General features: G+C 44.8%; 1 protein-coding gene across 1 annotated transcript in view; it reads left to right on the top strand.

The window, feature by feature from the left end:
* Positions 1-24,735, top strand: part of CDHR2 (cadherin related family member 2) — a gene marked incomplete at its 5' end in the record, with an annotated part of 172,541 nt that overhangs the window by 19,218 nt on the left and 128,588 nt on the right. The window contains 4 exons of the mRNA XM_082253570.1: positions 5,140-5,283; positions 15,237-15,312; positions 15,395-15,513; positions 21,913-22,143. Coding sequence (XP_082109696.1) covers positions 5,140-5,283; positions 15,237-15,312; positions 15,395-15,513; positions 21,913-22,143 — 570 coding nt within the window. The remainder of the gene's footprint in view (positions 1-5,139; positions 5,284-15,236; positions 15,313-15,394; positions 15,514-21,912; positions 22,144-24,735) is intronic.

Consider the following 24,735-nt stretch of genomic DNA (forward strand, 5'->3'; position numbering starts at 1 on the left):
GTGGGTGAAAACTGTATATAAGTCGTGTTCAATAAAGTTGTGCTGAGTTCATTCAACCTCAATCTAGAGTTCTGTCTCTTATTGGGGGATATGCTGCAAGGGATTGCTATGGTCCTCCATACTCCCTTAGAGAATCACTGAGCTCTTTTAAGAGCTTGTGTAGAGCTTGTTCTGCTGCACTCTCTGGGGAAAGAGAGGTTCACCCACAGGAACCTGGAGCCTTGTCGTAGGTCCAGGGTGGGTAGGAGATTGCGAGACCCTAACCAAGCTGCGGCGGTTCATGGGATCTGAAGTGGTTACGGTGTCTGGTGGAGTGCTTGGAGCCCTCGGAAAGCACTAGGAGCATCTTTCAACGGAGGTACCCGGTCCGGGGTGCCCTGTTCCGTTACATTGGTGGCAAGCGGTGGGGTGGCGTCCTAGTGTGAGGAGAAGCAGCTCGGAGACACCGGTAACGTTATGGAGCGAGATAACACCCGTGCAGCGTCCCCATATGAGGAGGAGTTTGTCTGGAGGTTGCAGCAACACTTGGTCCAACAGGATGGGCCTGTATCAGAGGAAGCCATACTGGACTGGAGAGATTTCACTCGAAAGGAAATGTGGTATGAGGCCTTAGACGATGCACAGTGGAGGCGGAGAGAGAACCTTCCCAGCGAAGAACAGCGGTTCCAGGCATACGTTGCCCTGCGGTTACCTTTCCTAGGAGAGCAACCCCTGGATGAGTGGGTGACGGAGCTGTGGAACCTGATTTGGAAGGAGTTGTGGCTGGATGAAGCTTACCGGGCACTAAAGTGGTACGCTACCCGGCACGACCACTGGATGGCTGACAACAATATGCCGGAAGGTGAGGACTATAGTGGCCCGGGCTTGCTGTGGGAGGCCTTTGAAGAGAGGGACTTTGGATGTCCAGCAGTGTTTAGGCGCTGGGAAATCCAGGACACCAGGGAAGCCCTACTGGATCTCCCCAGAGTAGATGACCTGGTGTTAGACCTGATTCATCTGGTCACAATGGAGTGGGAACTGGAGCAGGACTACCAACGCCTGCTCTGCTCCATTCCACCCCAATCTACCCTGCAAGCAGAGCCAGAGTCCTGGGTGGCAGATCCAGACCCACAACCCTTGAGTTGGAGAGACAGTACAGACTGGTGGTACTGTGAAGACCCACCGATGGCAGGTGGAGATGGGACCAAGGTCTCTCTACCGGCCCTACAGGGAGGCTGGGCAGCCGGCCAAGATCCCCAGCTACAGCAGGAGTTACAGGGAGCCGAAGGTGTCGTCCTTCCTTCCCAGCAGCAGTGTACCTTCCAGGGAGAGGAGACCACTAATCCTTCTCCCCAACCACAGGGAGACAACAGCCCTGACCCCAATGGTACAGATGGGACCGCGGTCTCTGCACCAGACCTACAGGGATGCTGGATGGCTGGTCCAGATCCCCAACCTGTCCCGCAGGAATACCAGGAGGAGGAGGTAGGCGATCCCTCCTCTCTACAGCAGACCCCCAACCAGTTTCTGGGGGTAGTATTCGCAAACCCCAACCCAGCAGAAGAGCTGGCAACAGGGCAGAGTGCTACCAACCTCTGCCCAGCACCTGCAAAAGCTACAGTCTTTATCTGTACAACCCCGGGGATGCTGGACAGTCGGCCCAGATCCCCAACAGCCTGACGAAGTGAGCCCCACCACCCTGTCTTCTCTCCAGCGCCTGAAAGGACTTCCAGGAGAAGGGCCAGTCCACACTTATCCCCAGCAGCGGGTATGTTCTGCGAGAGAGGCAGAGGTTGGCTGGGTGAGTAACACTGTTTTCCCGACAATTTGTTTGGGGTACTGGGTGGGTGCAGACATTGGGAGGGCCTGTGGAACACAGCCTACCTTAGAGAGGTTGGAAAGTTCTTCTCTCAGCCTACTAGGCTCCTCTTATGTCTAAATCACCCTGTGTCTTAGAGGGACACAGGGTGCCCAAGAAGCCCAGTCTGGCCTGCCCAAACCAGACTTTCACAGACTGATCGGCTATGAGAGCTCCATGTGCCCTGCCAGGACAAACTTACAAACTATGTGGAACTTTGTCAAGGAAGCTGCCATGATGGATGGACTCTTTGGGACATGTTACCTGACTAACTCAGGCACAGACCGATTGGAGGTCTAGTGCCTGGATTAGTCTACCTTTGGGGGGAAGATATGTGACGGGACTCACCGTCACTGGAATTTAAAGACGGATAAGTCATGGGGCTAATGGAGTCTTGCCTCTATCCTGGAAGCTAAACCTTTATTCCTGTAAACTGTAAGGTACAGGAAGTCCACTCCTTATATGGGCATCCAGGAACTGGTAGAGACAGCATGGCTGCTAATCATTGAAGTGCTTTTGTCTAAAATAGGGTCTGAGGCAGCTTTTCCATTCACCTATTGTTAACTGTGCTAATGAGCCCACCTGTCTGTGTGCTTTAAGAGAAACTTATAGGAATGTTGATTAGATGCTAAGGGGGAGGGGGGATTGTCTCACATTGTATATTTTGTAGACTGTATGAGAGTGTAAAACTCTGTTCCTATTGGATGGTGAATATTATGTTCAGTCTTCAACAAGGTCCATCTGGGTGGTAACTTTGTGGGTGAAAACTGTATATAAGTCGTGTTCAATAAAGTTGTGCTGAGTTCATTCAACCTCAATCTAGAGTTCTGTCTCTTATTGGGGGATATGCTGCAAGGGATTGCTATGGTCCTCCATACTCCCTTAGAGAATCACTGAGCTCTTTTAAGAGCTTGTGTAGAGCTTGTTCTGCTGCACTCTCTGGGGAAAGAGAGGTTCACCCACAGGAACCTGGAGCCTTGTCGTAGGTCCAGGGTGGGTAGGAGATTGCGAGACCCTAACCAAGCTGCGGCGGTTCATGGGATCTGAAGTGGTTACGGTGTCTGGTGGAGTGCTTGGAGCCCTCGGAAAGCACTAGGAGCATCTTTCAACGGAGGTACTCGGTCCGGGGTGCCCTGTTCCGTTACAGCGTTCACGAACCGCCCCGGCCGATGTTCGTCCATCACTATTTGCTTACACACTTCTCTAAAGAACAAAACCAAACAAGTTCTCTTAGGCCTCCTGCACACAGGAGTAAAAAATGCCACTTTTTTTTTTTCTTTACTGATTTGAAATGAGATGCATTGTTATCTAAGGAACAATGCACACAGCTGAGTAAGGATCAGTAATACAGCGATGAGTATGGAGCAGTAAAACAAAAATAGAAAATGTTATATTTGAGTTCAGTAATGTACTCGCATACATATGTTTACTCATCTATAATAAGCATGAGTATAAAATATGTTCCCACTAATACCTGTAGCAGGATTTCCAGGCATTGTGCCAGATGGGGGTCTGCCAGGGTTACCACTAGTAACAACAGCACATTTAAGCATGTTCTCCAAGTGTGAGCACTGAGACAAGAAACAGTCCAGCATCTTTGGGTTTTGTATTTATTTTAGGAACTTGGATGGGAGAAGGGAATGAGTGGGATACTCCTCTTGGCTCGACTATACACAGTGTAATGGGACAACTGAGAAAAATGACGCTGACTTGATGCCGGCTGAATGCCAGTCAATGCCGGTTAACGCTGACTTGCTGTCTTGTTAACTCTGCACTGACTTTGACACTCCTCGGTGACACAAAGTCCTTTACACAGCGTCCTTTAACCCTCCTGCAACTCCTAACACTTCAGGGCCCGCATCGGCACCCTCTTTACACTTATACTTCTCTTCAGGGCTTAGACTCAGGCACCCCCTTTTCTAAGCTTCCTCCTGGTTAGCTGGCTCCTGGATCCCTCTGATCTTCCTGGAGTGGTCTCCTATCCTAGGCAGTCCCCGGGGCAATTTACAATATTCACGACTCTGCTTTCCTGAAAACTCCGGCCCCAACAGCTCTGCACGGTCCTCAGCACACTGGATCCCTCTCTGCAGCTCAGCTCAACCTTCTGTCCTCTAGGCCAACCGCCCAGGACACCTTTCCTCTCACTGACAGGAGGAGAGACAGACGTCACCCTCCTCCTGGGACTCTGCTTCCCGACAAAGACACCCCTTAGACTTATACCCCATCCCAGGATGCATTGCGGCATATTCTGCCCTCTCTGGGATAGATACAAGCCCTGGTGTGCTATTGGTCAGGTTTCCTCCACTGCCCAATGAGAGCCCTCATTGAGTACAGTGGGGAGACTCCCCAAGCCCAACAGTCACACCTGACAGCACATGACAGCCTAACTGAACAATCAAGGCCCCCCTAATAAGCAGGCAGGGTCACTTATATACTTTTCCTAGCACCCACTAGGAGGGTGCTACATACCATTGATCTTTTTAGATTTCTTTTTAGATATCTGTAAGGGGATAATTCTTCCCAATGACCACAAATGTAAGGAGCATTTTTTCCACTGATCATCACACTAAGATATCATGAGGTGTAGATATAGTAACTTTTAGTAAGGGCTCTCTGAGACTGGAAAGTTGTTTCAAGGGTTGAGAAAGGCTGCTCTATCTAAAAGAAAATTACATTCTTTTAACAATAAAGCAAGGTTTTCTTGGTGTCTTGTTTAAAGTGTATAAGTATATGGGGTCTTCAAACTACAGCCCGTGGGCCATATCCAGCCTTTTAGAACGGGTTAGCCGGCCTGCAGCAAGTCTTCTTCTGATGTGATCGGGGGGACCTCTGATGTGAAGTTATTTCTTGAAGCATTTTATTCATCAATTTAAACTTGAATTATTAATGTGACAGCTTTTTTTTTAGCTCATGAATATTTTCTAAATATACAATGTGGTCCACACACTGAGAAGATTGGAGACCCCTGCTCTAATAGATAAACATCTCCCCATGCATCGCTCCCAACTGTCCCTGATTTTAAGGGACTGTCCCTGATTTGGAACAAAGTCCCTCTGTCCCTCTTTCCAAGTCAGTGGCATCCCTGGTGTTGGCATCTCTAAAATGAATTGAAGAAAGGCATTTCCTAGATGTTTTAACCTGACATGTTCCCTATAAGATGGATTGGATGAACACACATTTTGTTAAATTTATTGCTAATATTATGTTTTATTTGTTATTGCTAAAGTGATTTTCATTACAGTGTTAAAATAATATAAAATAAATAAAAATACAATAAATAATATTTGTATTGAAACTTACAGGACCGAGGTGGACAGCTTAATGGTGCTTATATTCAACAAAACTCCACAGCTTATGTATCTGTAAATGTTGCAGATGTACGAGATTTGGACCCTGAGTTTATTGGAGCTCCTTATGTGGCTTCTATTTATGAACATACCAGACTAGTAAGTAATTCCTCAGTTGATATTATTGTAAGAAGCAATCTACAAAGGTATTAGAACCCCAACAGATTTGGGCAAAGCAGTGTCCCTGGAATCACTGCTTCAACAAGGGCATTCTTAAACGGTAACATTAATTCAGTCATGTTCAAAGCATCAGTAAGTGTATAAAGTGAATATATTGTAACTCTATTCACTAAAATCTCAGATAATCTTTAACCACTTCCATACAGAGCAGTTAGACCCCCTTCCTTCCCAGACCAATTTTCAGCTTTCAGCACTCTCACACTTTGAATGACAATTGCTCAGTCATGCTACACTGTAACCAAACAAAATTTTTATCATTTTTTTCACACAAATAGAGCTTTCTTTTGGTGGTATTTGATCACAACTGGGTTTTTTTTTCTTCGTGATATAAGCAAAAAAAGAGCAAAAATTTTGAAAAAAAAACACTTTTTTTTAGTTTCTATTATACAATTTTGCAAAAAATTAATTTTTCTTCATACATTTAGGCCAAAATTTATACTGCTACATATCTCTGGTAAAATTAACTCAAATTAGTGTATATTATTTAGTCTGTGTGAAAGTTATTGAGTCTAGAAGCTATGGTACCAATTACTGAAAATTGATCACACCAGATGTACTGATGGCCTATCTCCTTTCTTGAGGCCCTGAAATGTCAGGACAGTACAAATACCCCCCAAATGACCCCTTTTTGTAAAGTAGACAGTCCAAGGTATTTAGTAAGAGGCATGGTGAGTTTTTTGAAGTTATAATTTTTTCCCACAATTCTTGGGAAAATTGAAAAAAAATTTTTTTTTCTTTTTTTTCCTAAAACGTTGTCAATTTATAAGCTATTTCTAACACATAGCATGTACACAGCAAAAATGACACCCCAAAATTCATTCTGCTACTCCTTCTGAGTATGGTGATACCACATGTGTGAGACTGTTACACAGCCTGGCCACAAAAAGAGACTCCACGTCCAAGTAGCACCATAAGGCATTTTAGGAGCATAAATACACATAAAACTTTCTTACTACCTATCACACTTTTCAAGGCCCTAGAGCACCAATACAATGGAAAAGTCCACAAAATGACCCCATTTTGGAAAGCAAACACTCCAACGTATATTCTATGAGGCATTATGGGTCCTTTGAACATGTCATTTTTTTCCACAAGTTTTTGGAAAATGTGGGAAAAAAATAAAAACTTTTTTTTTTTACACAAAGTTGTCAATTTATAGGATATTCCTAACACATAGCATGTACACAGCAAAAATGACACCCCAAAATACATTCTGCCACTCCTCCTGAGTATGGCAATACCACATGTGTGAGACTTTTTCACAGCCTAGCCATATAGAGGGGCCCAACATTCAAGGAGCATCATCATGCATCCTAGCCACTTGCCTAGGCCTATTTTTGACATTTGGTGTTTACAAGCTGAAATCAGTTGTTTTGCTAGAAAACTGCTTAGAACCCCCAAACATTATATATATATTTTTTTTAGCAGAGACCCTAGAGATTAAAATGGAGATTATTGCAATATTTTTTATCACACCGCATTTGCGCAGCGTTCTTCCAAACGCAATTTTTTTGGAAAAAATTCACTTTTTTTAATTAAAAAATAAGAAACCAGTAAAGTTAGCCCAATTTTTTTCCATAATGTGAAAGATAATGTTACGCCGAGTAAATAGATACCCAACATGTCATGTTTCAAAATTGCGCACGCTCACGGAATGGCGACAAACTTTGGTACTTAAAAATCCCCATAGGCGACAATTTAAAAATTTCTACAGGTTGCCATCTTTGAGTTACAGAGGAGGTCTAGGGCTCAAATTATTCCCCTTGCTCTAATGATCGCGGCGATACCTCACATGTGTGGTTTGAACACCGTTTACATATGTGGGCGGGGTTTCCGTATGCTTTGCTTCTGCGCGCGAGCTAACGGGGACAGGGCGCTTTAATTTTTTTTTCTTTTTTTTTTTACTATTTACTTTATTTATTATTTTTTATTTTTACACCGTTTAACAAAAAAAAAAAAAAAAAATGATCATTTTTATTTCTATTACAAGAAATGTAAACATTACTTGTAATAGAAAAAGGCACGACAGGACCTCTTTTTTGTGAGATCTGGGGTCAAAAAGTCCTCAGATCTCACAAGTACACTAAAAGATAGAAAAAAAAAAAAAAATATTATATAAAATGAAAAAAAAAAAAAAAAAGGACCTTTAAACCGGTTGCTAGGCAACAACATTTTCCGTAGCTCCGGTCCTCCAAGACCATAGAGTCAAGTGAGGGCAAGCTTGCCCTCACTCAACATCCTGTCTGTGAGGATCCGGGACCGGATCGTTTTCCCCGCTGCCGGCGGGTCCGGTAAGCGGGGAAAAGGACCGGACGAGGCGGGAGGGGGGGGGGCACCTCTTCAGCCATCCCGGAAGGGTGATCGCCGCTGGGACCACCCTTATCGGAAAGCCAACTGTCCACCAATTAAAAAAATACCAGGGTTATGGCAGCTATCTGCTTCCATAACACCGGTATTTAGGTTTAAACGGAGGACGTATATAAACCTTTTTGGACTTGGACATGGTGGCTGTATGAAGGGTGACAGGTACTCGGGTACTTTGTTGGGCAGGTGACAGGCAGGTGACAGGTACTCTGGTACTGATGAGCAGGTGGCAGGTACTCGGGTACTCCGATAGGCAGGTGACAGGTACTCGGGTACTCTGATGGGCAGGTGACAGGCAGGTGATAGGTACTGATGAGTAGTACTGATACTGATAGGTGATACTGTACTGATGGGTACTGATGATCAGTACTGATATGTGATAGGTACTGATGAGTACTGATGAGTAGTGATGGGTACTGATAAGTACTGATGAGTAGTGATGGGTACTGATGAGCAGGCGGCAAGTACTCAGGCGTCAGGTACTCTGATGAGCAGGTGGAAGGTACTCGGGTACTCTGATGGGTAGGTGACAGGTACTCAGGTACTCTGATGACGGGTACTCCGTTGACAGGTACTCAAAGTACCCGAGTACCTGTCATCAGAGTACCCGAGTATCCGTCATCAGAGTACCCGAGTACCTGTCATCAGAGTACCCGAGTACCTGTCATCAGAGTACCCGAGTACCCGTCATCAGAGTACTCGAGTATCCGTCATCAGAGTACCCGAGTATCCGTCATCAGAGTACCCGAGTACCTGTCATCAGAGTACCCGAGTACCTGTCATCAGAGTACCCGAGTACCCGTCATCAGAGTATCCGAGTATCCGTCATCAGAGTACCCGAGTACCTGTCATCAGAGTACCCGAGTACCCGTCATCAGAGTACCCGAGTACCCGTCATCAGAGTACCTGCGTACCCGTCATCAGAGTACCCGAGTACCCATCATCAGAGTACCCGAGTAACTGTCATCAGAGTACCCGAGTACCTGTCATCAGAGTACCCGAGTACCCGTCATCAGAGTACCCGAGTACCTGTCATCAGAGTACCCGAGTACCTGTCATCAGAGTACCCTTCATCAGAGTAACCGAGTACCTGTCATCAGCCCATCAGAGTACCCGAGTACCTGTCATCAGAGTACCTGATGGGCTGGTGACAGGTACTCGGGTACTTTGATGGGCTAGTGACAGGTGCTCTTTATTGGGGGGGGGGCAATCAGTGTGTTTAGCGTGCACTGTATTTGGTAACTAGCTGTTACCACACTCTCTTCCTCACACAGGATTAGTGTGTGAGGAGGAGAACACGGTGACAGCTAGTTACCGTGTTCTCTGTTGACATTTGTGACCGGCTGTGATTGGACACAGCCGGTCACGTGGTAAAGAGCCAATTTCATTGGCTCTTTACCTAGATCGGGGATCGACTCTGTCCGAGGGACGAGCCTCGTCCCCGATCGCTGCTCTGCGCGCCCCCGGGGGCGCGCATTGCAGAGAGAACGAGCGGCTCGTGCTGGAGCCGCTCATGTGATCGGCTGTGATTGACACAGCCGATCACATGGTAAACAGCCAATTTCTATTGGCTGTTTACCTTGATCAGGGATGGGCTATGTCCGAGGGACGAGCCTCACCCCTGATCGCTGCGATGCGCGCCCCCGGGGGCGCGCAGTAGCAGCTAGAGCGGGCGGACGTCATATGACGGCCGCCCGGAACGGTAAAGCCATCCTGCCGGCATCATATTACTATGCACCGGTATGGATGTGGTTAAAGAGGAAGTGAAGCTTCCTCTGTAACTTGTACTTATAGGTAAGCCTATGATAAGGCTTACCTATAGGTACTGTAAATATCTCCTAAACTTGCACCCTTTAGGATATATTTACTTTGCATGCAGCCAGTGACATCACTGGCGCATGCACTCTGAAGGAACCCGTTCCTTCAGAGCCCTGTGTCATGAATGGCGGCTCCCGTGCGTATGCGCGGGAGTGATGTCATTGCGGCTCCGGCCAATCAGATGGCCGGAGGACAAGAACCCGGAAGGAAGACGGGTGAACATGTTGGCCATGTCAACGGTGAGAGCCACTGCGGGGGCCTTGTTCTAAGATAATTATTTCATAATGAGCTAGTATACGATGCATACTAGCTCATTATGCCTTTCTCTTTCAGGTTTTTATTTTTTTTATTTTTTGCTTCACAACCTCTTTAAGATGGTAAGATAATTTGAAAGATCATTTTCAATCTTTTAAAATCTGTAGCTTTCAATAAAATAATACCGGGTAGTCCTTGCATGAAAGTCATTGTCCAGGCACATCCTGTTATGGGGGGACAACATTTTGTCCCTGTCTCCCAAGTGCTCTCCAGTGTTGTCATCCTATTGCATCTGCTTCCAATGGAGATTTTATTGTTTTCCATAGATAGCTCACTTTTGGGGCAATTCCTGGTGAATGAGCTGAAATTCGAGCTTTGGGTGGCCCTGCAAGCACCGCCCAGCTAAAATTTGACTGAGCCTGATGGAAATATATTGGGCGAACTATCATTGCATTCTGTCGGCGTGCTTGGCAGAATCGGCAACTGTGGGCGCTGCAGCTGCATAAATACTATGGCTGACAGTAGAATTTTCTCTCTCTCTCGTGGGCTACACAGCTGAAATTTGAGCAGTCTATGAGAGTCTTAAATGGCAATGCTGACTCTCATTGTACAGGCATGTTCTACTGTTTTACAAACAAAAAATGTCAACTGCCGCAATCTATAATTTGCTTTTAAGGTGAAGTTCACATTAAGGGGTTTTGAATAAAGCAAACAAATCCAAGTTCCACATATCAGTTAGAGAGAAAAATTACACTGTCTAACAACTTCCATTAAAAATAATTTTTTTTTTTTTTTTGCAGAAATATACCTAAATAGGTGAATGCAGCATTGGTCTGATGCTGCATCTGTACCCCACCGGCTCTAAGACAATCACGCATTTCTCAGGGCTCCATGAGCAGAGAGCTGGTGACTGTCAGTCATGGCTCTTTGCTCTGCCACCCCCTTATTCACTGAAGCGCTGAGCTGTGGAGGGGGCAGGAGCGGCCGGCTCAGGCTCTCAGCGGCCCGCTGAGAGGCTGAGTAAGGCCCCTTTCACACGAGCGATCCGATCAGGTCTTCCTGTCAGTTTTTTAGGCGGATCTGATCCCCCATGCATCCCTGTGGGGCAGCGGATGTCAGCGGTGACATGTCCGCTGACACCCACTGCCATCCGCATCCGATCCTGTCCGTGAAATCCAGACGGAAGGAAACCCTATTTTCCATCCGTCCAGGGGATCGGATGGGTTTGGATGAGAGCGGACAGGTGGTCCGCTCTCATCCGATTCCACCATAGAGATGCATGGGGCTCTGACATCTCCCTCTCCACACACAGAGCGGAGAGGGAGATGTCACCTTCCTGCTCAGCGGGGATCTGTGTTTACGATCCCCTGCTGAGCAGCACGGATCTGCCTACGGCGGCGGACCGTGTGAAAGAGCCCTCGGGTGTCGGTCCAGGCATGTGGCTGAATCCTGACTTCATTGTCCTAAATTTGCCCGAGCTTGGACCGGCTTTGTGATGTCAGCAGACAGCAGACTTCAGTCCACTGTCTGGTGAAGCCGGGTAACAGCACTACTGTGATCCACAGGAGAAGTACAGCCAAACAAGCTTTGGCTGTACTTCTCCTTTAAAAACAAAGGTTTTATTAGTATGACATTTACAAATATATGTGGAGACACACTGCCTCCCGTGGGAGCATATAAAGCAGTGGATAAATTAAGGGCAGGTATGTCAGGAGGGAGTCCACAGGGGACACCCCAGAAGCCCAGCCCTGCAAAATGGCAACTGTAGATGTACAATGTGTCCCCATACCAACTGTTCTGCTGTTGTCGGTAGAAGGAAGCCCATCTTTACCAATGACATGTAGCTTAAGCTGGAAAGCACAGTGCATGTAGACAGTAAGGGGTAAGTTTACCAAAGACCAATAGGCTATTCCTTTGCAAGGGGATTTTTTTCACAGATCTTAGTGAATGAGGTGAAGCTCTGTTGACTTTTCTCATTTATAATGGGCAAGCAAAAATATTGTTTTTTAATTCCTTGCTCGTGATTGATCATTTTTTGCAAAGTGAAATTGCACCACATCTCTTGGGAAGATTATGTTGCATTGTGCAACTTCCCTTCGCAAAGTGATCAGCCTACTTGCCTTTAGGAACTCAACCCTAAAGTGCCTAAGGGTCCTTTCACACAGTCCGCTGTGCGGTGCGGACCATTCTCTGCTCAGCGGGGGGATCGATCCGCCGATCCCCGCTGAGCAGGCGGATGACAGCTCCGTCTCCGCATTGTGTGCAGAGAGGGAGGTGGCAGAGCCCCACTGCTCTCTATGGGGGAATCGGATGAGAGCGGACCGCCTGTCCGCTCTCATCCGATCCCATCCAATCCGATCCCCTGGACGGATGGAAAATAGGGTTTCCATCCGTCCGGATTTCACGGACAGGATCAGATGCGGATGGAAGCGGGTGTCAGCGGACATGTCTCCGCTGACATCTGCTGCCCCATAGGGATGCATGGAGGATCCGATCAGATCTGTATAAAAAACTGACAGGCGGATCTGATCGGATCGTTCGTGTGAAAGGAGCCTTAGGCTTGGTTCACATATATGCAATGTGGGAACCCGGCAAATCCACTGCGGGTTCCCGCATCACATTCAAATCGCAGGCGGTTCACACTCCCATATGCAAATCGCTGGGGGTGTCAATACAAAGTTAAAGACACTCCCAGATCAGTTCACACACCGCAGTGAATCAGATTGCATTGGTGTTAACCACCCTGCGATCCGATTCAGCTGCGGACACAAAAAAGAGTCCTGTGCGTGTTCTGTCCGAATCTGATGCAAATTTAGCCATACAATCTGTATGGCTCAATTTGCATCGCACAGGCATTACATGTGATTTTCAGAGCAGTGCGCTCTGAATCACATGCGATGTCTGTCATCACTATAGTGTGAACCGGGGCTTGGTATTAGTCCCAGTTCACATATATGCGATGCGGGAACCCTGCAAATCCACTGTGGGTTCCCGCATCGCATTTAACTCGCAGACAGTTCACACTGCCATATGCGAATCGCTAGGAGTGTCAATACAAAGTTAACGACACCCCCAGATCAGTTCGCATACCATAGTGCGAACTGTCAGTTCCAACATGAGTCAGATCGCATTGGTGTGAACACCCATGTGATCCGATTCAGCTGCAGACCCAAAAAAGAGTCCCGTGCGTGTTCTGTCCGAATCTGTATGGCTGAATTTGCATCGCACAGACATAGCATGTGATTTTCAGAGCAGTGCTTTAAGAGGCAACTTCCTTCAAAGCAGAGCAGGTGCATTTTATTTACCTACATTCTGCCTTAGCCTAGGTTCACATATGTACATGCTCATTTCCTTTTAAAAATGTGCCACATGAAACCACATGGTGCTGCGGCACTATGCGCGCAGGTGCCAATGCGTTGGGGTGCTATTAAAGAGGAAGTAAACCCGCTGAAAAAAAAATGTGGAAAAAAAAAACCTGTAAAGACAAAGGCATAATGAGCTAATATGCATCGCATACTAGCTCATTATGAAGTACTTACCTAAAAACGAAGCCCCTGCAGTTCCGACAGGACGGACGACGTGTTCGGCCGTCCTGCTTCCTGGATCGCGTCCTCCGGCCATCTGATTGGCCGGAGGCGCGATTACATCACTCCATTACATCACGCCACCGTTCACTGCACTGGGCTCTGAAGGAACGGCACGGGTGGCCGTTCCTTCAGAGTGCATGCGCCGATGATGTCATCAGCTGCATGGACTGTAAATATCTCCTAAACGGTGCATGTTTAGGAGATATTTATAGCACCTATAGGTAAGCCTTAACCACTTTACCACTAGAGCATTTTGCTGTCTTACGTCTGGGCCACTTTTTGCGATTCGGCGCTGTGCGAATTTAACTGACAATTTCGCGGTCATGCGAAGCCGTACCCAAACGAAATTTACGTCCTTTTTTTCCCCACAAACAGAGCTTTCTTTTGGTGTTATTTGATCACCTGTGCAATTTTTACTTTTTGCGCTATGAACAAAAAAAGAGCGTTTGTTTTGAAAAAATAACAATATTTTTAACATTTTTTTATATGAAATTCCCCCCAAAAAAGATGTAAAAACCAATTTTTTTTAAAATTTTTGGCCAATTTGTTTTCTGCTACCCATGTTTGGTAAAAAAAAATCGCAATAAGCGTATTTTGATTGGTTTGCGCAAAAGTTATTGCGTTTACTAACTAAGGGAAAGATTTATGTCTTTTTTGGTGTTTTTTTTTTAACGAGTAATGGCGACGATCTGCAATTTTTTTTTGCGGGACTGCGACATTGCAGCGGACAGATCGGACCCTTGACTGACATTTTTGACACTTTTGGGGGTACCAGTGACATTACTGCAGTAATCAGTGCTATAAATATGCACTGTTACTGTAAAAATGACACTGGCAGGGAAGGGGTTAATTTTATTGGAGAGGGAGGGGTTAATGTATGCCTGGTGCTTACTAACGTGTGTGGGGGGGGGGGGGTGACTGAGTGAGCCAGGGACAGATCGGATGTTCAGCTATGCTGAACACTCCGATCTGTCACTCCCTGTCACTGAGGAGATCCGCCCGCTCTGTTTACACAGGCGGGCGGATCTCCAAACTGGATTCCCCGACGATCGGGGCAGAGTGGCGGCGATCGCCGCCGCTCCTCCCCTGGCCCGACTCCCGCTGTGAATGAAAACAGCGGGAGCGCGCCTCCGGCGGCGCGAGCGCCGCCTACAGGGGAGGAGTCTAGCGACGTAGGTCTACGTCGCTAGACGATAACGAGCCACTGTGCCGCAGTAGCAGCACAGTGGCTAGTGTTAAAGTGGTTAATATAGGCTTACCTATAGGCAAAAGACTTTCAAGTGGGTTTACAACCACTTTAAGATCTAATGGCACACCCAGGCATCTGCTAAAGAGCAGCGCTTTTCTGTGTGGGTGGGGAATGCCCAAGATTATGCACACGTTTGCCCTCCACATATACAGTATGTTAACCTAGGCCAGTGATGACTTTGGCACCTCAGATGTTTTGGAACTATATTTCCCATGAATCTCAACTACACTGCAGAGTGCATGAGCATCATGGGAAATGTAGTTCCAAAACATCTGGGGTGCCAGGGTTCGCCATGACTGACCTAGGCTTATACCACCTGCAACATGAGGTACAATAGTGCTGCAAATGAATATAGTGTATATATATATATATAGTGTATGAAATGTTATAGTGAATTTTCACATACAGGGAAGAGCACCTTTTTTGTAACATGTGGCACACAGTGAAATGCAATGCTTTATAACATGCATACAGTGAAGAAAACATTTTATTTAACACTTTTAGTACAAATGAATTATCACCAATTTTTACATTTAAATTAAACATCCTCTTTTCCTGTCAAATAATAAACCCCTTTATCATTATTTTGTATTTTCTAGGGCGAATTAGTTCTGAAAGTTTCAGCCATTGATGCAGACAGAGGAATTAATGATATAATCCTATATGCCATCAATAGTAAGTATGCCAACTACTGGGAGGGAGCATTAGAAGTGTAAACTGGATATCGATTTTTCATTTGGATATTTTTTGTCTTCAGATTCCACAGTGAGTGATCTCTTCAACATAGATAAGTTGACTGGAGAAATTCGTGTAAGTGGTGACATAGACAGAGAGGAATTATTGGCTAATGATGAGCAAGTTATACTGACTGTGATGGTAAGTATCACATTTGAATCCATCTGAGACTACAGTTGTGTAAAGAAACATATAAAACATGTCCAAATATATCACTATTATAAGTGAATTAACAAATCTTTAAAACTAAAAGTTAATATATAACATGAGCCAAATGGAATAAGAGAATTAAAGGAGCCAATGCAGAAAATTGTCAAACCATTAAAGGCTAACTCCATCTTTTGCATTATGTTACACACGTATTCAGCCTGGGTATAAGGCTCCATTCACATCTGCACTTTCCATGAATGTTACTGCCATCCTAAATGCAATCAGCGTGTTTCATGCACAGCAAAACATGCCACAAACATGTTAAGAAATGAAGTAAGCTCTAGGCCCGAAAAAAGGTGCTTCTTTTGGAGTGTTTGTTTAGCTTTGGTGCCTGTTGTGTGAAAAACCTACAAAAAATGTGCGTCTAGCGGCTAGATGTGATTGTAGCCTAACATGTAACATGTTGCTAAGCAAATCCACCCCAGCCCTTTTAACTACTTGCTTACTGCGCACTTATACCGCATTCCTGCCTAGGCCAATTTTCAGCTTTCAGTGCTCTCATACTTTGCATGATAATTGCACGGTCATGCATCACTGTACCCAGGGGTCAAGCCCTGGGAAAAAAAAGTGTGGCAACTCACCCAAGATCCCCCCCCCCTTTGACATTGCAAAAAAAGTACCTAAAATGCCCGTATTCTGTGGTAAACAGTGCAAATATCAATATTTTAAACTATAAACATGTAGATAGTGCTATTTGCAATGTGTTTAAGTTAAACAAAAGTCAAAAGCCATATTTCTCCATTTACACAAAGGTCAGGTTAATATACTTAGCCAGCAAAGAGTTCCTCCTTACATCAGAGTCTGCAGGATTCCCCCTTACAATGCAAGGGAACTCTGACATAAAGAGGAATTCTGCAGATCATGCTCTAAAAGGGAACTCTGATATAAGGGGGGCTCTGGTGACCAGAGACCACCTTATATCAGAGTCCACTGCATTCCACTTTACATCAGAGTTCCCACTTACATCAGGGTCTGCAGCATTGCCCTTTACATCAGAGCTCCCCTTCACATCAGCATCCACAGAGTTCCCCCTTGCACTGTAAGGGGGAATCCTGCAGATGGATGTAAAGGGGAATACTGGGAACTCTGATGTAGGGGGGACTCTGGTGACCAGAGACCTCCTCTTGCAGAGTGAATGCAATAAGGAGGGGGTTCTGATATAAGGGGAACCTTTGTAGGTAGTTCAGGTTTTTAAGGATTAAATTAGATGGTGAGGAGGTATCATAATGCTTCCTTGCCAGCTGGCAAACACCCTCTGAAAAGTGATCCATTGTGGTTCACTCTTCAGAGGGCAACACTAGTGTACCCTAATTAAAAGCAATGCCCCCCAGATGTGTCACTCCAAACGTGCTTGGTATTAGACCCAGTTCACATATATGTGATGCAGGAACCCTGCATATTCCACTGCGGGTACCCGCATCGCATTCAACTCGCAGGCAGTTCATACTGCCATATGCGAATCGCTGGGGGTGTCAATACAGAGTTAATGATACCCACAGATCAGTTTGCATATCGCAGTGCGAACTGTCAGTTCCAACATGAATCGGATCGCATGGGTGTGAACAGCCATGCAATCTGATCCTGGTGCGGACCCAAAAAAAGGGTACTGTGTGAGTTGTGTCCAAATGCAATACAAATTCAGCCATACAATCTGTATGGCTGAATTTGCATCGCACACACATCGAATGTGATTTGCACAGCAGCGCGCTGCGCATCACATGCAATGTTTGTCATCGCATATATGTGAACCGGTGCTAAGACAACAATTCAAATGCAGCACTGTTAGTCTCCCCCAGTACCTGGTCTGGACGCCATCTTCTACCTGCGGCCTGGGTGCAGGTGGTTCCTCCTGGAGCTGGGAGCCCGGAGACCAGCTGAGCACTGCTGGTACTTCTGGTCCTCTCCCTTCCTTCTGGGCACCACTGAGCTGGGGAACTTGGGGGGGGGGGGGCAGGTAGAGTGGGCGGGGACTCCAAAATCCTGTCCACCACTTAGATAATCCCCCACCTGTGCCGCTATTTAGAAAAAAAAAATGTCTCCGGGCCCCCTGTGTTAGGTGGGAGCGGAAACAGTAAGTGGACTATTTTATCAGTTTCGGGTAGGCGGATTATTCCGCTGCAGCGTTCCCAGCCTGTCACGGTCTATTCACATTGAAGAGGCTGGTGACCGGGCTTGAGTTCTGTAGCACGCTGCGGCGGATTAATCCACCTACCCGAAGCTAATAAAATAGTCCACTTACTGTTCTCGCTCCCACCGAACACAGGGGGCCCGGAGACATTTTTTTCTAAATAGCTGCACAGCGGGGGATTGTGGTTCCCCCTTGACAGCGGCCCTGCCTGCAGGACGCTGCTGCCAATGGGAACGGCGTTCCTGCTGTGGAAAAAGTACAGGAACGCCGTTCCCTTGTGTTCCTAAAGGACTCGAGCCCAGACTGTACACATATGACATTTTTATCATTTTTTTGCACACAGATAGAGCTTTCTTTTGGTGGTATTTAATCACCACTGGGTTTTTTATTTTTTGCTAAACAAACAAAAAAAGTCAGAAAATTCTGAAAAAAAAACCCCAAAAAGTTTTTCATATTTTGTTATAAAAATTTTCTCTTGACTTATGGACACTGATGAGGTGGCGCTGATGGGCACTGATAGGCTGCACTGATGGGCACTGATGAGGCGGCACTGATGGGCACTGATCGACAGCACTAATGGGCACTAGTAGGTGGCACTAATGGGCACTGATGAGGCGGCACTGGTGGGCAATGATCAGGAGGCATTGATTAGGCAGCACTGATGGTCACTGATGGGCAGCACTGATGGGTACTAATAGGTGGAACTAATGGGCACTGGTGAGGTGGTGCTGATGAAGCTGCACTGATGGGTGGAACTGATGGGCACTGATAGGTGGCACTGATGGGAACTTATAGGTGGCATGGAGAGGTGGCACTGATAGGCACTGATAGATGGCACTAGTGTGCACTGATTAGCAGCACTGGTGGGCATTGATAAGTGGCACTGGTGGGCACTGATTAGCAGCACTGGTGGGCATTGATAAGTGGCACTGGTGGGCACTGATAGGTGGCACTGGTTAGCAGCACTGGAGGGCACTGATTTGCAGGACTGGTGATCACTAAGGGGACCGATGTCCCTCTAACAGAAGCTGGTTAACGGCTTACTTCTTTTCTTCACACTAAAAGTGTGAAGAAAAAAAATGCCAGAATCTGGCTTCTGTTTACTTCTGTGATTAGCTGTCATTGGCTGACAGCTGATCATGTTGTAAAGGGCCCCCTGTCATTGGCCCTTTACCATGCTCTGTGATCAGCCGAGTCCCAAGGGCGGAGAACGGGAGGACATCTATGTACGCCATCCTGGCATTTTAAGCCCGCTCTGTAGCCGTCTTTCTGCTAAATCGTGGGCGCAAAGTGGTTAAAGTTGAATTACAGGCAGTCCCTGTGTTACAAACATCCGACTTACATACAACTCGTTTCTTCTTGCTGGAATCTGCCTTTTTACTGAAGCCCAGAGCCCCTGAAAAGCAGTAAATCATAAAGCAGAAATAAAAAATGTAACGGTTTCAACAAACAGTGACATTCCTGGATTGCTAACTGACCAAATTGCTTGTGTCCTCAACCAAACTGTCAAACCTTTAAAGCGGAGTTCCACCCAAAAGTGGAACTTCTGCTTATTTGCTTCCTCCCCCCCTCTGGTGCCACATTTGGCACCTTTCAGGGGGGAGGGGGGGACGAGTACCTGTTTTTGACAGGTACCCTTCCCCACTTCTGGGAGACGGCGCTGCCGAGCCATTCCGAATGCGCTGCGCGCTTCGCGCATGAGCAGTAGGGACCCGCCTGTGAAGCCTTGCGGTTCACTGCCGGTTTCCCTTACCGGCAAACGCGGCGGCGGCAGCACTCAACAGCCGATGGAAACATCGGCTGCGTTGCCGACATCGCTGGACTCCAGGACAGGTAAGTGTCCTAATATTAAAAGTCAACAGCTACAGTATGTGTAGCTGCTGACTTTTAATTTTTGGAGGGGGTGGAAGGGGAGACGGAACTCCACTTTAAATGGCTGGTGTCATAACTGATCACATGCGTAGCACCATGGCAGTGGCAAATCAAACATAGGCCAATATGGCAGCTTCCTTGGCTGAAAAACATAGGAGAGTTTAGTCCTGCTTTAAGGATGTCAGCAGATCGGCCTCTACAAACTCGGCAATGCCTAAAAAGAGAAAGCAACTGAGCATGTGCAGAGCAGGGTGAGACAGTGTAATACTAGATTTTAAACAGACACTTATTTTTAATGTTTTTCATAGCTATACTTGCAAATAGGGTCAGCCTGAAGTGATCTAGCAGGACTTCATTTTTAAAGTTCCACATTAGGAACAGAGGCAGCTTTACTTGCTGCTCACCGCATGCTGCCACCTACTGTCCAGCTGACCTGTCAGCAATCCCACATCACTGCATGGCCAGTTAACACTTCCGTAAGCTATTCAAATCTTAAAAAAGATTTTTTTTGGCTGGAGTTACAAAAAAATTACCTGTTCCTACTTACATACAAATTTAAATTAAGAATAAACCCACAGAACCTATCTTGTTCGTAAGCCGGGGACTGCCTGTATATATAAAGGTTTACAAATGATTGAAATGGATCCTCTGACCTAAGACATTCTAATGTTTAAAAAGGAAAGAGAGGGTTGTTTCCAAAAGCTTAGGAATCTATTATAATACATGAGAATGATATAGAAGGTATCTGCACTCATGTTATGAGAACCAGAAGTGTGTACAAAAGAGGCTTTACAATTCTAAGCGCTAACATATAGTTATAGCTGGCCAATTTAGAGAAAGCAAGAGCATTCTCAAAAATAATTTTTAGAGATCTGTAACATTTTGAATTGGATTCAAACAGGAAAACCTTGAACTGAGAGCTTGCCTAAAAAAAAGCAAAGTCTATGTTCTGTTATGGAGTACTGTTTCAAATCCTCCTGCTCTCTAGCTCCCTTGTCACCTCATCCCATGCTCACCTCCAAGACTTCTCCAGAGCCTCTCCCATCCTCTGGAACTCTCTACTCCAATCTGTGACACCATTTCCTTCTTTGTCCACTTTAAGACGATCCCTGAAAACTCATCCATCCATTGTATCTCTTGGCCCTCCCTCTTAGATTGTAAGCTCTAACAAGCAGGGCTCTTTGATTCCTACTGTATTAAATTGTATTGTAATTGTACTGTCTGCCCTTATGTTGTAAAGCGTTGCGTAAACTGTCAGCGCTATAAAAATCCTGTATAATAAAAATAATAATAATTACGCAGGTAATTGAAGATGATAGCATCTCTTTATTGTGCATGCTTTTAGATCCTGCTGCCAATTTGATGTGTTTTTTGGCACGGCAAGATCGCTATAAATATGAAAAACTTTGTACTGTTGCCTTATCCTTTACCTCTAATCTTTTTATTCACCCAGTCTAATCCACCTCTTTACCTGCGTTTCCATCTTCCTCTCTACTAAAAACATTCTTTACCAAGTAAATAGTTATTTATTGCATTTTCTGTTATTTATTACATAGCATGGGTGTCCGCCTATTAAAACTGCAATATTCCCTTGCAGACATTATTTGATGTCTGCTCTGCCCCTTAGTTAGCGGGGGTGATTTACTAAAGGCAAATAGGCTGCTCACTTTGCAAAGGAAGGTGTAGTTTGCAAGGGAAGTTTACCCAGAGCTTAGTGATTGAGTTGAAGCTCTGCTGACATCGCTCATCTAGTCATTAACTTTTCTTGCACATGATTTGTTAGACTTTGTAAAGGAAAATTTCACCACATTCACTAAGCTCTCAGGAAAATTCCCTTTCACAGTGTAACTTCTCTAACAACCTATTTGCTTTTAGTAAATTCACCCCATTGTGTCCAATGTTTTTCCTCATCCTAGATGCAAACTCATATTGGGAGGTCTCTTTTCACCATTTGTATAACATCTTTTTGCTTGTCATTGTAGTTTGTAATTGCCACTTTTTCAGTTTTGTGCATCATTGCCTAACATAACCATCCGGTCAATATTATCCTGTGCCTGTTATATTTGTTTAAACCCATTGGTAAATATAAAAATACTCACAATTTAAAAAATCGATGCAAACATTTCTTGTGGCTTCATATTAAATATTTAGATTCATCTTTTTATAACTTGTGGGTTGTGTATATAAGGAAATGTGACATTTTTTAAAAATAATTAACTGTTTTGTTAAAGGTTAAATGTCTATAAATTCCATAAAGTATACGCTACATTACATCATAACATTTTGCTTTGGTATATATTTGAATGGCTATTTTGTTCTACTTTCTACAGGCCCAAGAACAGAATTTAAATATACATGGACAAAATGCAACAGCAACTACAACTGTTACAATCCGTGTATTGGATTTAAATGATAATAAACCCCAATTTTACAACTGTGAAGTAACTGATTGTAATTTCAAAACTGACCATGAGACAAAGTTCTATGGAGAAATAGAAGAACATTCATCTGTGCGGGTACCCGTGGCAAATCTTACCATCACTGCTAATGACCCTGATAAGGTACTCGGCTTCCTGACATATAAGTGCACATCCCATTATCTTGACGTTTACCACTGGATGACTTATTTAATGCCTATGGGCCTGCATTAGCAAATGCTCAAGTGAACTGGCATAGAATTTTGAAACCTGGCCCTACTGGATGACCATGAGATTGACGTTGTCTTTAATGGCAAGCAAGTCTACCAGGAGCATTTTTTCGGGGGCATTCATTCCACATACATGGTTGCATTTCTGAACCAAAATAGCTTGTATTGTTTATTTAAAGTTGTTGTAAAAACAGAAGGTGTTTTACCTTATTGCATTCTCTACATTAACCACTTTAAGACTGGAAGGATTTGCCCCCTTCCTGACCAGGCCCTATTTTGCGATTCGGCACTGCATTACTTTAACGGACAATTGCGCAGTCATGCGACACTGTACCCAAATAAAATTGATGTCCTTTTTTCCCCACAAATAGAGCTTTCTTTTGGTGGCATTTGGTCACCTGTGCGATTTTTATTTTTTGCGCTATAAACAAAAAAAAAAAACGACAATTTCGAAAAAAAAAAAAAAAAACAATATTGTTCACATTCTGCTATAAGACATTATAAAAAAAAAAAATTGAAAAATCTAAATTTTTTAACATTTTAGGCCAATTTGTTTTCTGCTACATATTTTTGGTAAAAAAAATGGCAATAAGCATATTTTGATTGGTTTGCGCAAAAGTTATTGCGTCTACTAACTACGAGAAAGATTTATGTCATTTATATTGTTTTTTTTTCTTTTACTAGTAATGGAGGTGATCTGCGATTTTTTTGCGGGACTGAGACATTGCGGCGGACAGAGCAGACCCCTGACTGACATTTTTGACACTTTTGGGGGGGACCAGTGACATTACTACAGTAATCAGTGCTAAAACTATGCACTGTTACTGTAATAATGACACTGGCATGGAAGGGGTTAACATTGTGGGTGATCAAGGGGTTAAATGTGAGCCTAGGGGAGTGATTCTAACTGTGGGGGGGGGGCTTCTGAGATGACCATAGAGACCTGTGATCCTATATAGAAGGATCACATGGGCACTGTAATCATTCCAGAGAGAAAAATGGTCAGCTGTGTTTACAACAGCTGACCATTCTTCTCTCTCAGCGGGGAACGATCGTGGGTGTCAGGCGGCAATCGGAGCCACCTGCCCCATGCATCGGCTTCCCCACTGACGAGCAGGGGCAGAAGCGCGCCGCTGGTTGCCGCGCGCTCGACCTCTAGCCTCGTCTATGCGAGCATTGTACAGCTACACCGATTTGCCTGGAAGCGGGCAGTCGGGAACAGGTTAAACACTTAAGGACCAGGTCTATTTCTGACACTTGCTGCTGTGTACAATTTAAAATATGTATTTTTTGCTAGAAACTTATTTAGAACCCCCAAACATTTTATATATATATATATATATATATATATATATATATATATATATATATATATATATATATATATATATATATATATATATATATTTTAGCAGAGACCCTAGAGAATAAAATGGAGATCATTGCAATACTTTATGTTACCCCGTATTTGCGCAGTGGTCAAACAAACACAATGTTTTTGGTAAAAATACACTTTTTTAAAAAAAAAAAAAAAAAAAAAGGAAACAGTAAAGTTAGCCCAATTTTTTTCTATAATTTGAAAGAGAATATTACAAAAAATATTGCTTCAAAATTGGGCACACTCGTGCAATGGCGACAAACATTGGTACTTAAAAATCTCCATAGACAACGCTTTAAATTTTTTTACAGGTTACAAGTTTAGAGTTACAGAGGAGGTCTAGAGCTAGAATTATTGCTCTCGCTCTAACAATCACGTCAATACCTCACATGTGTAGTTTGAACACTGCATGCGTTCGCTTCTGCGCGCAAGCTCGGAGGGATGGGGCGCTTTAAATTTATTTTCTTTTTTTTTTTTATGTATTTTACCTTTTTTTTTACACTGTCCCTTTAAATTTATTTATTTTTTTTTAATCACTTTTATTTCTATTTCAAGGAATGTAAACATCCCTTGTAATAGAAATAAGCAGGACAGGTCCTCTATAATGTGAGATCTGGGGTAAATAGACCTCAGATCTCACATCTATACTTAAAGGAAAAAAAAGGAAAAAAAATAGGCCCTTTAAGACCGTTGGGCGGAAGCGACGTATGACGCCGTCTTGCCCTCACGCGACTTCCTGCCTTGGACTGGAACAGACGAGATCGTTTTGCCCACTACCGACGGCTCCGGTAAGTGGGGAAAATGACTGGGAAGCGGCGGGAGGGGGGTGGGCACCTCTCTCACCGCCCATAAAAGTGATCCAGTGGCGAATCCGCCACTGGGACTACTCTTATGTGAATTAGGACCGCTGGCCGCGTATACAAATAGTGCAGTTATGGCAGCTATCTGCCGCCATACCACCGGTATTTAACATCAAAGTACCGACGTAAATACGTGGCGGGTGGTCTGTAAGTAGTTAAGGTTAAAAACTTCTCATGTTGGGCCCCCCCCGGTCCCCTCTAAATACTTACCTGAGCCAGATCTTGATACAGCGGCTTGCCCACAGATAGCCCGGCTCAGGAGCAAGCC

This window comes from Pelophylax lessonae (assembly GCF_965119305.1).
Source record: "Pelophylax lessonae genome assembly, chromosome: 4".
Lineage (NCBI taxonomy): Eukaryota > Metazoa > Chordata > Amphibia > Anura > Ranidae > Pelophylax > Pelophylax lessonae.